Below are 14,312 nucleotides of genomic sequence, written 5' to 3'. Positions count from 1 at the left end.
CTAAAGTGATATTCTTTAAAAAAAAAAATTGAAAGTTGTCAACCTCTGGACTAATCAGAGGAAGATAATAAATTCCCTGGTGTTCACCTGTTCAATACACATTAACTCACCTGAGAAGCTTTGGCTTAGGAATTCTTCCTCCAATATCCATGGCTCTTCTCCTTGCTCCAGCCTGAAGATCACCTCTGGTTTGGTAATACAAAACCCTGTTAAAGTGAAATAATTTATGACGTGGGCCAGGTGGCCTAGATTTCAGGGCCTCTGAAAGAGGAGGAAGCTTCTAGAGCTGCTCAATGAAGGTGCCATTGAACATTTCACTGGAGAAGCAAACACAAATATCTTCCTGGTGCCCCAAAGTGACCTATAAACATTGAGTCTTTAATTCCAATCTTAAATATCATTAAACTTCACATGATGTCCATAAGCTTCTTAATTAAAAGAATTTTTTTGTTACAACTTTGTGGCCAAGGAAAGCCCTACAAAGAGGATCTGATTTAATACTCATATGCATGTATTATTACTTTATGCTTTAGTCTGTTTGGGCTGTTGTAACAGAATATCATAGACCAGGTGGCTTTAAAAACAGAAATTTACTTCTCACAGTCTGGAGGCTGGGAACTCGGAGATCAAGGTGCCAGCATGGTCAGAATCTGGTGCGGCCTCTCTTCTGGTTTGCAGATCGCTACCATTTTGCTGTGTCCTCACAAGGTGGAGAACACCAAAAGATCCCTTTTCTTCTCCTATTTTTGTAAATGCATTAATCCCACCATGAGGATCTAATAATTCAATCGAAACATCCTTGAGGATTGGGGTTTAAAAGAATTTTTAAATGCCATTTAGAATTGCATAATAAACCAACCTTACCCACTGAGACAAGGTTTCTGTAGTTCTCCAGCATCACATCTCTATACAAGGACCTTTGAGTTGAGTCCAGGTGCTGCCACTCCTCCTGGGTGAAGCCCACAGTCACATCCTTAAAGGATACTAATCCCTGGAATTTCTGTTCAATCTGAAATATTCAGAATTAAGATGACATGGAAAAGATGTATGGAAGCAAATCCCTACCATGATTATTGTTTACAGATTACTAAACTGGTTTGCAGAATGTTCCTTTTGCTTTATACTCTGGGAGAACAAGAGAAAGCATAAAAGAAATATTCTGTAAACCAATTTGCATTAATTATTAATTCTCAAGTTTCCACAGTGGATCTGGAACTATTCTAGTTCTTGTAAATATTAAGATTAGCAAATACCATCCTGTAGTCAAGAAGCATATAATCTGGTAAGAAAACATGCAGTTCAGTTCAGATAAGTTACTCAGTTGTGTCCGACTCTTTGCGACCCATGAACCACAGCATGCCAGGCCTCCCTGTCCATCACCAACGGCCGGAATCTACCCAAATCCATGTCCATCGAGTCGGTGATGCCATCCAACCATCTCATCCTCTGTCATCCCCTTCTCCTACTCCCCTCAATCTTTCCCAGCATCAGGGTCTTTTCAAATGAGTCAGCTCTTCACATCAGATGGCCAAATATTGGAGTTTCATCTCCAACATCAGTCCTACCAATGAACATCCAGGACTGATCTCCTTTAGGATGGACTGGTTGGATCTCCTTGCAGTCCAAAGGACTCTCAAGAGTCTTCTCCAACCCAACAATTCAAAAGCATCAATTCTTCAGTGCTCAGCTTTTTTTATAGTACAACTTTCACATCCATAAATGACCAATGGAAAAACCCTAGCCTTGACTAGATGGGCCTTTGTTGGCAAAGTAATGTCTCTGCTTTTCAATATGCTATCTAGGTTGGTCATAACTTTCCTTCCAAGGAGTGTCTTTTAATTTCATGGCTGCAATCACCATCTGTAGTGATTTTGTTTTTTTTTTTTTTTTCTGCTGGGCATACACACTGAGGAATGTAGTGATTTTGAAGCCCAGAAAAATAAAGTCACCCACTGTTTCCACTGTTTTTCCATCTAGTTGCCATGAACTGATGGGACCGGATGCCATGATCTTAGTTTTCTGAATGTTGAGCTTTAAGCCAACTTTTTCACTCTCTTCTTTCATCAAGTGGCTCTTTAGTTCTTCTTCACTTTCTGCCATAAGAATGGTGTCATCTGCATATCTGAGGTTCTTGATATTTCTCCCAGCAATCTTGATTCCAGCTTGTGCTTCTTCCAGCCCAGCATTTCTCATGATGTACTCTGCATATAAGTTAAATAAGCAGGGTGATAATATACAGCCTTTACCTATTTGGAACCAGTCTGTTGTTCCATGTCTGGTTCTAACTATTGCTTCCTGACCTGCATACAGGTTTCTCAAGAGGCAGATCAGGTGGTCTGGTATTCCCATCTCTTTCAGAATTTTCCACAGTTTATTGTGATCCACATGGTCAAAGGCTTTGGCATAGTCAATAAGGCAGAAATAGATGTTTTACTGGAACTCTCTTGCTTTCTCAATGATCCAGCGGATGTTGGCAATTTGATCTCTGGTTCCTCTGCCTTTTCTAAAACCAGCTTGAACATCTGGAAGTTCATGGTTCACGTATTGCTGAAGCCTGGCTTGGAGAATTTTGAGCATTACTTTGCTAGAGTGTGAGATGAGTGCAATTGTGTGGTAGTTTGAGCATTTCTTGGCATTGCCTTTCTTTAGGTTTGGAATGAAAACTGACCTTTTTCAGTCCTGAGGCTATTGCTGAATTTTCCAAATTTGCTGACATATTGAGTGCAGCACTTTCACAGCATCATCTTTCAGGATCTGAAATAGCTCAACTGGAATTCCATCACCTCCACTAGCTTTGTTCATAGTGATGCTTCCTAAGGCCCACTTGACTTCACATTCCAGGATGTATGGCTCTATGTGAATATGAGTGATCACACCATTGTGATTATCTGGGTCATGAAGATCTTTTTTGTACAGTTATTCTGTGTATTCTTGCCACCTCTTCTTAGTATCTTCTGCTTCTGTGAGGTCCATACCATTTTTTTCCTTTACTACCTGGCATGCTGCAATTCACAGGGTTGCAAAGAGTCGGACACAACTGAGCGACTGAACTGAACTGAAGCCCATCTTTGCATGAAATGTTCCCTTGGTATCTCTAATTTTCTTGAAGAGATCTCTAGTCTTTCCCATTCTATTGTTTGCCTCTATTTCTTTGGATTGATCGCTGAGGAAGGCTTTCTTATCTCTCCTTGCTGTTCTTTGGAACTCTGCATTCAAATGGGTATATCTTTCCTTTTCTGCTTTGCTTTTCACTTCTCTTCTTTTCACAGCTATTTCCAAGGCCTCCTCAGACAGCCATTTTGCTTTTTTGCATTTCTTTTTCTTGGGGATGGTCTTGATTTCTGTCTCCTGTACAATGTCACGAACCTCCGTCCATAGTTCATCAGGAACTCTATCAGATCTAGTCTCTTCAGTCTATTTCTCACTTCCACTGTATAGTCATAAGGGATTTGATTTAGGTCATACCTCAATGGTCTAGTGGTTTTCTCCACTTTCTTCAATTTCAGTCTGAATTTGGCAATAAGGGGTTCATGATCCGAGCCACAGTCAGCTCCCAGTCTTTTTTTTTTTTTTGCTAACTGTATAGACCTTCTCCATCTTTGGCTGCAAAGAATATAACCAATCTGATTTTGGTGTTGACCATCTGGTGATATCCATGGGTAGAGTCTTCTCTTGTGTTGTTGGAAGAGGGTGTTTGCTACGACCAGTGCGTTCTCTTGGCAGAACTCTATCAGCCTTTGCCCTGCTTCATTCTGTACTCCAAAGCCAAAAACATGGAGTAATATGTTACAAGTACTGTGGTTAAAGTACACACTCAATAGATTAATATAAATAAGAAGCAAAACTACTTCTGTTTTGAGCTTCACTGAGGAAGAAGAGCTACTGAATAAAGAGTGACACTGTGTTCTTCATGAATATAAGGTCACTGCACAAGCAAAGGCTAGGGCCCTCTAACACTCTCAGGAAATGAGTAACAAGGCAAACAGGAGTTGAGATAAGAAAAAGGGCCACAGAAGTACTCAAGGAAAGCACTATAGAATAACTTTAGACCAGTGGACTCCAAAGTATGTGATCACTTTCCATCTTAAAGAATACTTTTGAACACTACAAAAATTTGTCTATAAACCACAGAAATAAACTAACAAGAAGTTTATTACAAACTTTATTCTTATTTAGACTTAAGAATGTAGGTAAAAATCTAGTATGCTATTACACTACAATACATATTTTAGGTCCTAATTCTTCAATTCAGAGACAATAATTAGGATGTGCAGCAGATGATACAGGAGAAGATATTCAACTAAACTGTTTTCAACGTCATCCAGAGTGGGGAAAAAAAAGAAGGGCATGTTAACCTACTCCAGCATTCTTGCCTGGAGAATCCTGTTGTCAGAGACCTGGAAGGCTACAGTTCATGGGATCACAAAGAGTTAGACACGACTGAGCAACTAACACAACACCAGAGTGCATGCCTCTACTTTAGGCATCATTGTTGCAGACAGAGCTGCCGAAGGAGAGATTCAACAATATACTGAAAATACATGACTAAGTTTTTATTTCAGACCAATTCTCTGTTTTTAAAAAGGGAATGGAAAGCAAAAGGACAAAAGAACCCACTTATATAAACTTGAAACTTGGATGCAAATAGTGAAGTGCAAGCCTCTCAGTTGTGTCCAACTCTTTGCAACCCCATGGACTGTACATGCCAGAATACTGGAGTGGGTAGCTTTTCCCTTCTTCAGGGGATCTTCCCAACCCAGGGACTGAATGCAGGTCTCCTGTGTCTCTCAATTGCAGGCAGATTATTTACCATCTGAGCCACCAGGGAAGCTCAAAAGGTTTAGAAATTAGATACAAGTTCAATATAACAAATATCAGAATATTAAAAATTTTAAAGGTATAACAAACAGCGGGTGTGAAAAATATAAAAGTCTTTACAAAAAATATAATGAAGGAAAATAAGAAGACCCAAATAAGTAGAAGGATGTAAGAAATTCCTAGATAGGCTCAGTATTGTAAAAATATCAATTCTCTCCATGCTGATATAAAAATTCATACCAATTGCAAAAAAAATTCCAGACAAGCTAATTCTAAAATATGTGAAAATGCAAAGGGTAAAAATACACAAATCATCTTAAAGAAAAATTAAGCCATAAGAAGTACCATATATCAAGTATAATATATTATCAATGTATCATAATTAAAATATTGTGACTCAGGCACAAGAATTTTCAAATGCATCAACAGCGTAGAAGAGTCCAAAATGTATGTATGTCACTTGATTTTTGACAAGGATAACAGAAGGACAACCATTTCAATACACAGTGTTTAATTATAGGGAGCATTTACTGCTATTTTAACTATAAACAGAAATCCATTTTAGACAGTATACAGATCTAAATTTGAAAAGTAAAACAGTAAAAATTTTAGCAAATACAGTAAGAAATACCTTCATGACACTAAGAATAAGCAAAGACTTCTTAACTAGGATGCAAATTACATTAATAATTCTACAATATTAAGATCTTACCCTTACCAAACGACAGAAGGAAAATAAAAGTACAACACAAAGTGGAAAGAGACATTTGGAACACATATATCTGACAAAGAAGTCCTATCTCTAATATAGAAAGACTTTTTTTTAATTAATGAGGACAAAAATGCAGGCCATCTTGGTAACAAACCTGACAGCAAATCTCTCAAAAGAAACTATGAAAGTGAGAAGACACTGGGCAAAAATTTGAATGGGCAACTTGCAAATGAGAAAATGAAAATGGAATGTCATTTTAAAAGAGCTAGGAAAAATGTCACCAGAAAATTCTAAATCCAGAAAGAATATTCTTCTAAAATGAATATATTTTCCACATAAAGTTTGAAAAAATTATCAATAATACACACAAGTCAAGAAATACTACAGTTAAGGAAAATGATATAAAGAAAACTGAAAATGTAATTTAAAGCAACAAATATAATGTCTTTTGGAATCCATGAAAAACACTGAAAGTAAAATACATCAAAATACTAGTAATAGGATAATTAAGGTTAAACTGATTAAAGATTCTAGTACTATCTGTGAAGAGGTAAAGCACTAACTTAAGGTAAACGAAAGTAAGAATTCTGTAAAGGAAAAGTTCAACTCCTCTGTTTTACTCAGGTCACCAAATTAGTGGGAACTTTTCCCATCCCAAGCAATTAACTAAATTCTAACATTACAGCATCAGGTTCCAGGCTCAGTTCCATGTGACACCATTCCTACTTCAGACACCAAGTGTAAGCCCAGTGTATCTAACCACTGGGTAAAAACCAAGGCTCCCACACCCTCTTTGTTCAGTTCAATAATCTGACAGAGTGGCTCACAAAACACAGAAAAATAATTTACTTATGAGATTAATGGGTTAATATAAAAGGATACAACTCAGAAACACCCAGATGCAAGAGATACCCAAAGCAAGGATGGGTAAAAGGTTACAAAACTTCCATGCTCTCTCAGAGCTCACTACCTTCCCAATAATACCTCCATGTTCAACAACCTGGAAGCTCTCTGAATCCTGTAAGTAACCTGGAAGCTCTCTGAATCCCATAAGTTCACGGACTTTCATGGAGATTACATTATATATGCAAGACTGATCAAATCACTGGTCAATGGTGGCTAATTCAGCCTCCAGCCACTCACTCCTCCTCAGAGGCTGGGAGGTGGGGCTGAGAATTCCAACCCTCTAATCATACGGTTGGTTCTCCTGGTACTCAGTGCCTCATTCTTATGAGACATTTCAAAAGTCACTTCATTAACATAAACTCAGGTATGGCTGAAACAAAAAACACCATCTTAATTGTTGTGGAGCTATTTCAGGAACTAGGAAAAAATACTCAATATTATAACAACAGATTTCCCTATAGCTTTTATCACTTAAGATATTATTAGTTTTAGGGAGGTAAGTTAAGAAACCCTGCAGGAAAATCAACATACATATTTATTATAATAACAATATCACAAATGCAAATTGTAGTATCTAGAGTAAAAACTAAAAATATATGAAACTATATAACTTAAAAGCTACTAGATACACAAAGAAAATGCCTATCAAAAGGAGAATGGGGAAGATGGCAGAGGAGTAAGATGGGGACATCACCAGCCTCCCCACAAATACATCAAAAACTCATCAAGATATGGAGCAACTCCTACAAAGCATTCTCTAGGCAGCAGCAGAAGACCCCAGCCTCCAGGCGGACAGGCTAAGCTTCCTGCAATGAGGTAGGAGAGAGGATGGAGACATAAAAAGGGATAAGACGGGGACCCCCCTGGTGGCCCAGTGACTAAGATGCTGTGCTCCCAATGTAGGGGGCCTGGGTTAAATCCCTGGTCCAAGAACTAGATCCCACATGCTGCAATTAAAATATCCCTTGCACAGCCAAATAAATAATAATAATAAAAAAATTTTTTTAAGGGAAAAGATGGAGAACTTCTGGGCAGGAGCTTATGCCCCAAGGGAAGGAGGGAGCCCTGAAACAGCAGGGGTCCCCAATGCACAGGGAAACTTCCTTCATAGGCAGGCCCAAGGGGGAGCTTCGAAGTCTTGGAAAACTAGACAAAGCAGGGATTTAAAGGCAGTAAACAGAGAAAACTGTTCTTCTCAGTCTGTTAACAGACGGCAAACTTGGGGAACCGAGGGTGGTGCGGCATACAAGCCCAGCCAGTGCACAGCCCTTGCAGCACAGAGGGCTGGCCCAGGTAGCTGAGTATGATGCCGCAGACACACCCAGCCAGTGCACACAACCCTTGAAGTACAGAGGGCGGGCCCAGGTGGCCTAGTGTGACACAGCAGACAAATGGGACCAGGGCACCGATAGACAGGAGGAATATAAACGGGCAGTGCACACAACCCTCCTGGCACAGCTGAAAGAACACGACACTTGTGACAAAGAGGGCAAGGGGGTGAGATGAAACAAGTGCACATAAACCCCGCAACACAGAGTGCGTGCATGGGAGCTAAGATAAGTGCACACAAGGAAGCAAAGGGCAGGCCTGGGGAGCCAAAACAAGTGCACACAAGCCCCGTGACACAGAGGGTAAGCTCAGGGGCCAGAGGGAAGCCCACACAAGTCACCGTGATGTAGAAGGCACAAGAAAACATCCACACAAGCACCTACCTAACAAGCTTCAACCAGCACCACAGGGCAGGACAGGGGAACAGAAGCACCATTTCATGATCCCAGGGACAAGTAGGGGGCTGGTGACACTGCATATATGCTGAGGTCACTTTAAAGCATCTGCAGAAATACATGTACCTAACACCATGAAAGCTAGAACGACTGCCCAAAGGCATACTGAATGCACAGACACTCCAAAACCTACTACTGGACACTGCACTGCCCTTCAAAGAGGCGAGATCCAGCTCCATCAACTGTAACAATAGCACAAGCTCCCCCAACCAGGAAAACATCACAGGACACTAACCGAACCCCATCCACAAGGGCAGATTCCACAACCAAGAACTACAACCTTGAGAACCTTTTTCAAATTTTTTCTTTTTTTCCTCTTATAAATCACACTGTTTATTCTCCCAACATATCTCCACCATCACATTAGCCTTTAGCAGTGCTGTGGAGTTTTCCTTTCTTTTTCTTGTTATAAAAACAAAAAAATTCATTTTAAGATTCTTTCTTTTTATAAATCACAGTGTTTATTCTCCATCATATTTCCACCTTCACATTAGCCTTTTGCGGTGCTGTGGAGTTTTTCTCTTTGTTTTCCTTGTTAAAGAAAAAATTTCATTTAAAGATTTTTTCTTATACATCACACTGTTTATTCTCTCTACATATTTCTACCTCCAAAAGATAAATGTTGGTTGTGTGGTTTGGAGTTTTCCTCTTTGTGTTTGTAAAAAAAAGAAAAGAAAGAAAAACATTCATTTTAAGATTTTTTTTTTCCATTTTTTCCTCTTTCACTTTTTTTTTCTTTTTTCTTGATGAATTTAATTTTATTTTTTATATATTCCACTGCTTTTCCTATAGTTCTTTACCAGCTGTAACTATTCCTGAATATATATATAAATCTTTTCCACATACGTCTATTCATCTTTCTTTTCTTTTTCAATTGTCTCCAGCCCTTTCTTTTCTCTTTCCCCTCCCTTCTCTTTTTTTTTCTATTTTTCTTATTCTCCCCCTTTATTCCTTCACTCTCTCTTCTTTCACCAAGTTACATTGTTGAGCTCTCTATGCTATATTCCCCAGGGAGCCCTCTGCTCATGCACAGACTTACAGATTGAGCATTAGCTAATTCTGCTTTCAATTGCTTGATATCACCTCTGGGTTCTCTTGCTCACCAAGTCAATCTCCTGTACTCTTCTTTAGAATACTTTGGTTATAACTGTATGTGTGTATGTATATGTCCCAGTATTTCTGTAATTATCTGCTTGATTTCCTCCTACTAGAACACAAGCACAAGTCATCCCTAACAAGAAATCAACACAAACCACCCAACATTTCCCTCTGAGGGTAAAAATCAAAAGAAAGAAGTAATACAATCCTAAAGCCTGGGAAAAGGAGACCTCAAGTGGAGCAAGTTAGAAGGAAAAAAAAAAGATGAAAAGATAGAGAAATACAGCACAAATGAAAGAGCAAGGTAGAAAGTCACAAGACCAAATAAACAAAGAGTAAATAAGTAATCTCCCTGAAAGAGAATTCAGAATAATGATAGTAAAGATGCTCCAAGGACTTGAAAACACAAACTCATGTTTGTTGATGTATGACAGAAAACCACAACATTCTGTAAAGCAATTATCCTTTAATTAAAAAAGAAAAAAAAAGACACACAAAAATGAAAGCAGATACATTAGTTTGCTGACAAAGGTCTGTCTAGTCAAAGCTATGGTTTTTCCAACAGTCATGTATGGATGTGACAGGTGGACCATAAAGAAGGCTGAGCACCAAAGAATTGATGCTTTTGAACTGAGGTATTGGAGAAGACTCTTGAGAGTCCCTTGGACTGCAAGGAGATCCAACCAGTCCATCCTAAAGTCCTGACTAATTCATTGGAAGGACTGATGCTGAAGCTGAAGCTCCAATACTTTGGCCACCTGATGCAAAGAACTGACTCACTGGAAAAGACCCTGATGCTGGGAAAGACTGAAGGCAGGAGGAGAAAGGGATGACAGATGATGCTGTGACTAAGACTTCCAATAATATGTTGAATAAAAGTGGCAAGAAGAGGAAAAAAAAAAAAGAGAAAGAATGGATAAGTAAATTGTATTCTTTTCATGTATGCAGCAATACAAGAAATAAACTACTGGTACATGCAGCAACATGAATGAATCAAACATATAATGAAAAAAGCCTCATGTAAAAATGTACACACAAATCCTATACATCTAAGTTTCAATAACAGGCAAAATTAATAAATAATGATAGACAAGCACCACAAAGGGGAAGGAAAGTTGTTCTTAAAGACTGGAAAAGTCATGAAGGAACCTTAAGGGGTGGCGGAAATATTAAATATGTTGACTTAGTTGGTAATTACTAGGATTTATATATGTGTCTTAAAAAAAGGCTGTATACACTTATATTGAATGCATCTTACACACTTTATTGTATCATGATCTAGCACAAAACAAAATTAAAAAATCAGAATTCGAAAAAGGGGAAAGTGGAATATATGAAATAGTAAATGAATTTATAAAATCAGCAATAAATATCTGCCAGTAAGTTGACAGCCAGTAGCTACAGGGGTTTGCAACAAGATAATTTATACCTTCTTAAAGGAAAGGTTTGAAAATGTGATATTTTCTTAAGTTGCTAATAGAGAATATGTTGATAAAAATCTTTGTATCTGTTGATGTAGCTACCTATCATGAGTATCAAGGCTGAGACTGCTTAAATATCTGAAGAGGGAGAGTACACTGATTGAGAAGTAAAGTAAGTTGGTAAGGTGGAGAAGTAAGGTAAGGTGGAAAAACACAGTATCACTTAGGGATCCTATGTTAAAATAGAATATTGCATTGTAAGCTGACTCAGTGTCAGAAAAACAAAGCAAAATAAAATAAATCAATAAAATATGTGTGAACAACCAACAAGAAAGCACAGCAAGTAAATACATTGTGGGACAGAGGGCCTAAAACCAAACAACAATAAATGAAAATAGATTAAATCACCCAACATAAAAACAGGAATCTTAAACTTAAAAGGTCTACTTCTTAATTTTTGACTAGAAAAAACAATCCTAAGGAAAACGAAACAGGATTTTGTTTATATCTCTATCATAGTGAAAGTGTTAGTCACTCAGTTGTGCCTGACTCTTTGTGACTTCATGGACTATAGCTCGCCAGGTCCCTATGTCTATAGGATTCTCCAGGCAAGAATACTGGGGTTGGTTGCCATGCCCTTCTCCAGGAGGTCTTCCCAACTCAGGGATCGAACCCAGGTCTCCTGCATTGCAGGCAGATTTATTACCATTTGAGCTACTGGGAAGCCCCCCTTGATAGGGATACAAGTGTCTATCATAAGACTTGTAGTAATATAAAAACTAAACGTCCTACATAATTCTAAGAATTTCTATTTATAAAAACTATATATATCTCTTTCTAGGACACATAATAAATATTCATAAATGGTTGCTGAATGGATGAATTAAGAACCAATTCAGTTATATTAAGTGAATACTAATTATAGTGAAAGGGAGACTCACGTGTGATAAAAAACAGTTGCAGAAAAGTGGAAGAGAGCCTAAACATAAACTCACACCACACTTAACACAGTTAATTGAAGGCAATGGCACCCCACTCTAGTACTCTTGCTTGGAAAATCCCATGGACAGAGGAGCCTGGTAGGCTGCAGTCCATGGGGTCGCTGGGAGTCGGACATGACGGAGCAACTTCACTTTCACCTTTCACTTTCATGCATTGGAGAAGGAAATGGCAACCCACTCTGGTGTTCTTGCCTGGAGAATCCCAGGGATGGTGGAGCCTGGCGGGCTGCCATCTATGGGGTCGCACAGAGTCCGACACGACTGAAGCGACTTAGCAGCTTAGCAGCAGCAATAACACACAATGTGAAAAGGATAATCTCTTTAGTAACTAGTGTTGAGGAAACTGGGTATCTACCTGCAAAAGAATAAAACTGGACCCTGATCTTACATCACTCAGAACAATTAACTTGAAATAGATCAAAGACTTAAACATAAGACCCTAGAAGAAAACACAGGGAAGGAGCTCCTTGACATTATTCCTGGCAATCATTCTTGGATAAGATACCAAAAGCACAGGCAAAAAAAGCTAAAATAAACAAACAGGGCTACATCACATGTAAGAGCTTCTGGGGACTTCCCTGGTGTTCCAGTGGTTAAGACTCTAAGCTACCACTGTAGGAGACGCAGGTTCAGTCCCCTGGTCTGGGAACTAGGATCCCACAGTGCCACATAGTGTGGCCAAAACAAACAAAAGCATTAGAGCTTCTGCACAGCCAAGGAAACAATCAAAAAATTTGAAAAGGCAACCTATAGGAAAATATTCCCGACATGTTTCTGATTATACACAAAATACATAAAGAACTCATATAACTCAAAAGCAAGAAAGCAAATAATCCAATTTAAAAATGGTCAAAGGATGTCAATAAACATTTTTCCAAAGACAAACAAATGGCCAAAGGTGCTCAAAATCACTAATCAAATGTAAACAAAATCACAGTGAGATATTATCTCACACCTGTTAAAATGGCTATTATTAAAAAGACAGGAGATAACAAATGTTGTAAAGGATTCAGAGACAAGGGAAGTCTTGTGCACTGTTGGTGGGAATGTAAACTGGTGTAGCAATTATGGAAACACTATGGAGGCTCCTGAAAAAATTTTAAATAGAACTATTTTATGATCCAGCAATTCCACTCTTGGGTATAAACCCCAAAGAAACAAAACCACTATCCTAAAGAGATATCTGTACCCTCATGTTCATTGTAGCATTACCTGCAATAGCCAAAGGATGGAAACATTCAAGGATGAATGAATGTTCAAGAAAAATGAATAACGAAAATGTAATGGTATATACAATGGAATACTATTTGGCTATAAAAAGAAGGAAATCCTGACATTGGGAAAAATGTTAATGGACCTTGAGAGCATTATGCTAAGTGAAATAAGTCAGACAACAAAAGGTATACTACTGGTATCATTTACATGTGGAATCTAAAACCACCACCACCACCTCCAATAAAAGCCAAATTCACAGAAAGAGAATGAAATGGGGGTTGCCAAGGGCTAAGAGAAAGGGGAAACAGAATGATATAAATCAAAAGGTATAAATGTTCAGTCATTATAAGAATAATTTTGCTCAGCCATAAAAAGGAATGAAATTGGATCATTTGTAGAAATGTGGACGGATCTAGAGTCTATCATACAGAGTGAAGTAAGTCAGAAAGAGAAAAATAAACATCACATATTAACACATATGTATGGAATATAGAAAAATGGTACAGATGAACCTATTTCCAGTGCAAAAATAGAGAAGCAGATGTAGGAAACGGACACATGGACATGGGAGGAAGGGGAGTGTGGGATGAACTGGGAGATTAGGATTGACATATACATACACTACCATGTGTATAACAGATAACTAGTGGGAATATCTGCTATAAAGCACAGGAAGCTTACCTTTGGTCATCTTTTAGCCTAATTCCTTAGGATGTATCCTTCAAAGTGAAATTATAAAGTATCAAATATAAAGGTAAGCTGTGTAAAGAACTTCATAGCAGAACTATTCAGAGATAATGAAAAAAAAAAAAAAATAAAGCACAGGAAGCTCAGCTCAGTGCTCTTGAAGACCTAGATGGGTGGGTTGGGGGTGGGGTGGGAAGGAGGTTTAAGAAGGAGGGGATATATGTATATATAAAACTGATTCACTTCATGGTAAATGAACCGTAATGCAATTATACGCCAATAAAAAAGATAAAAAAGAATAATTTAGGAGGATCTAATGTACAGTATGTTGACTATTAACTGTATAGTATTATATAGCTGAAACTTGCTGAGAGTAGACCTTAAGCATTCTCCAATATCAAAAAAACAAACCCAATCAAAAAATGGGCAGAAGATCTAAACAGACATTTCTCTAAAGAAGACAGATGGCCAAGAGGCACATGAAAAGATGCTCAACATCACTAATTAATAGAGAAATGCAAATCAAAACTACAATTAAGTATCATCTCACACCGGTCGGTCAGAATGGCCATCATCAAAAAACCTACAAACAATAAATGCTGGGAAAGGGGTGCAGAAAAGGGAACCCTCTTGCATTGTTGGTGGGAATGTAAATAAAACCCAAATGCCT

At 38.3% G+C, this 14,312-nt stretch overlaps 1 protein-coding gene across 6 annotated transcripts in view; it reads right to left on the bottom strand.

The window, feature by feature from the left end:
- The window catches only part of LOC133240345 (zinc finger protein 33B), an 87,511-nt gene that overhangs the window by 29,048 nt on the left and 44,151 nt on the right, over nucleotides 1-14,312 (bottom strand). For 5 of the 6 annotated variants that reach the window (XM_061404951.1, XM_061404950.1, XM_061404955.1 and 2 more), the window contains 2 exons: nucleotides 865-1,009; nucleotides 111-206 (listed from right to left, as the gene is read on the bottom strand). In XM_061404951.1, coding sequence (XP_061260935.1) covers nucleotides 111-206; nucleotides 865-1,009 — 241 coding nt within the window. Of the gene's footprint in view, nucleotides 1-110; nucleotides 207-864; nucleotides 1,010-3,465; nucleotides 13,633-14,312 lie in introns of those variants that run through there. The other variant, XM_061404954.1, reaches the window with a different exon arrangement.

This window comes from Bos javanicus, chromosome 28 (assembly GCF_032452875.1).
Source record: "Bos javanicus breed banteng chromosome 28, ARS-OSU_banteng_1.0, whole genome shotgun sequence".
Taxonomy (NCBI): domain Eukaryota; kingdom Metazoa; phylum Chordata; class Mammalia; order Artiodactyla; family Bovidae; genus Bos; species Bos javanicus.
This window is presented reverse-complemented; position numbering and strand designations above follow the sequence as displayed.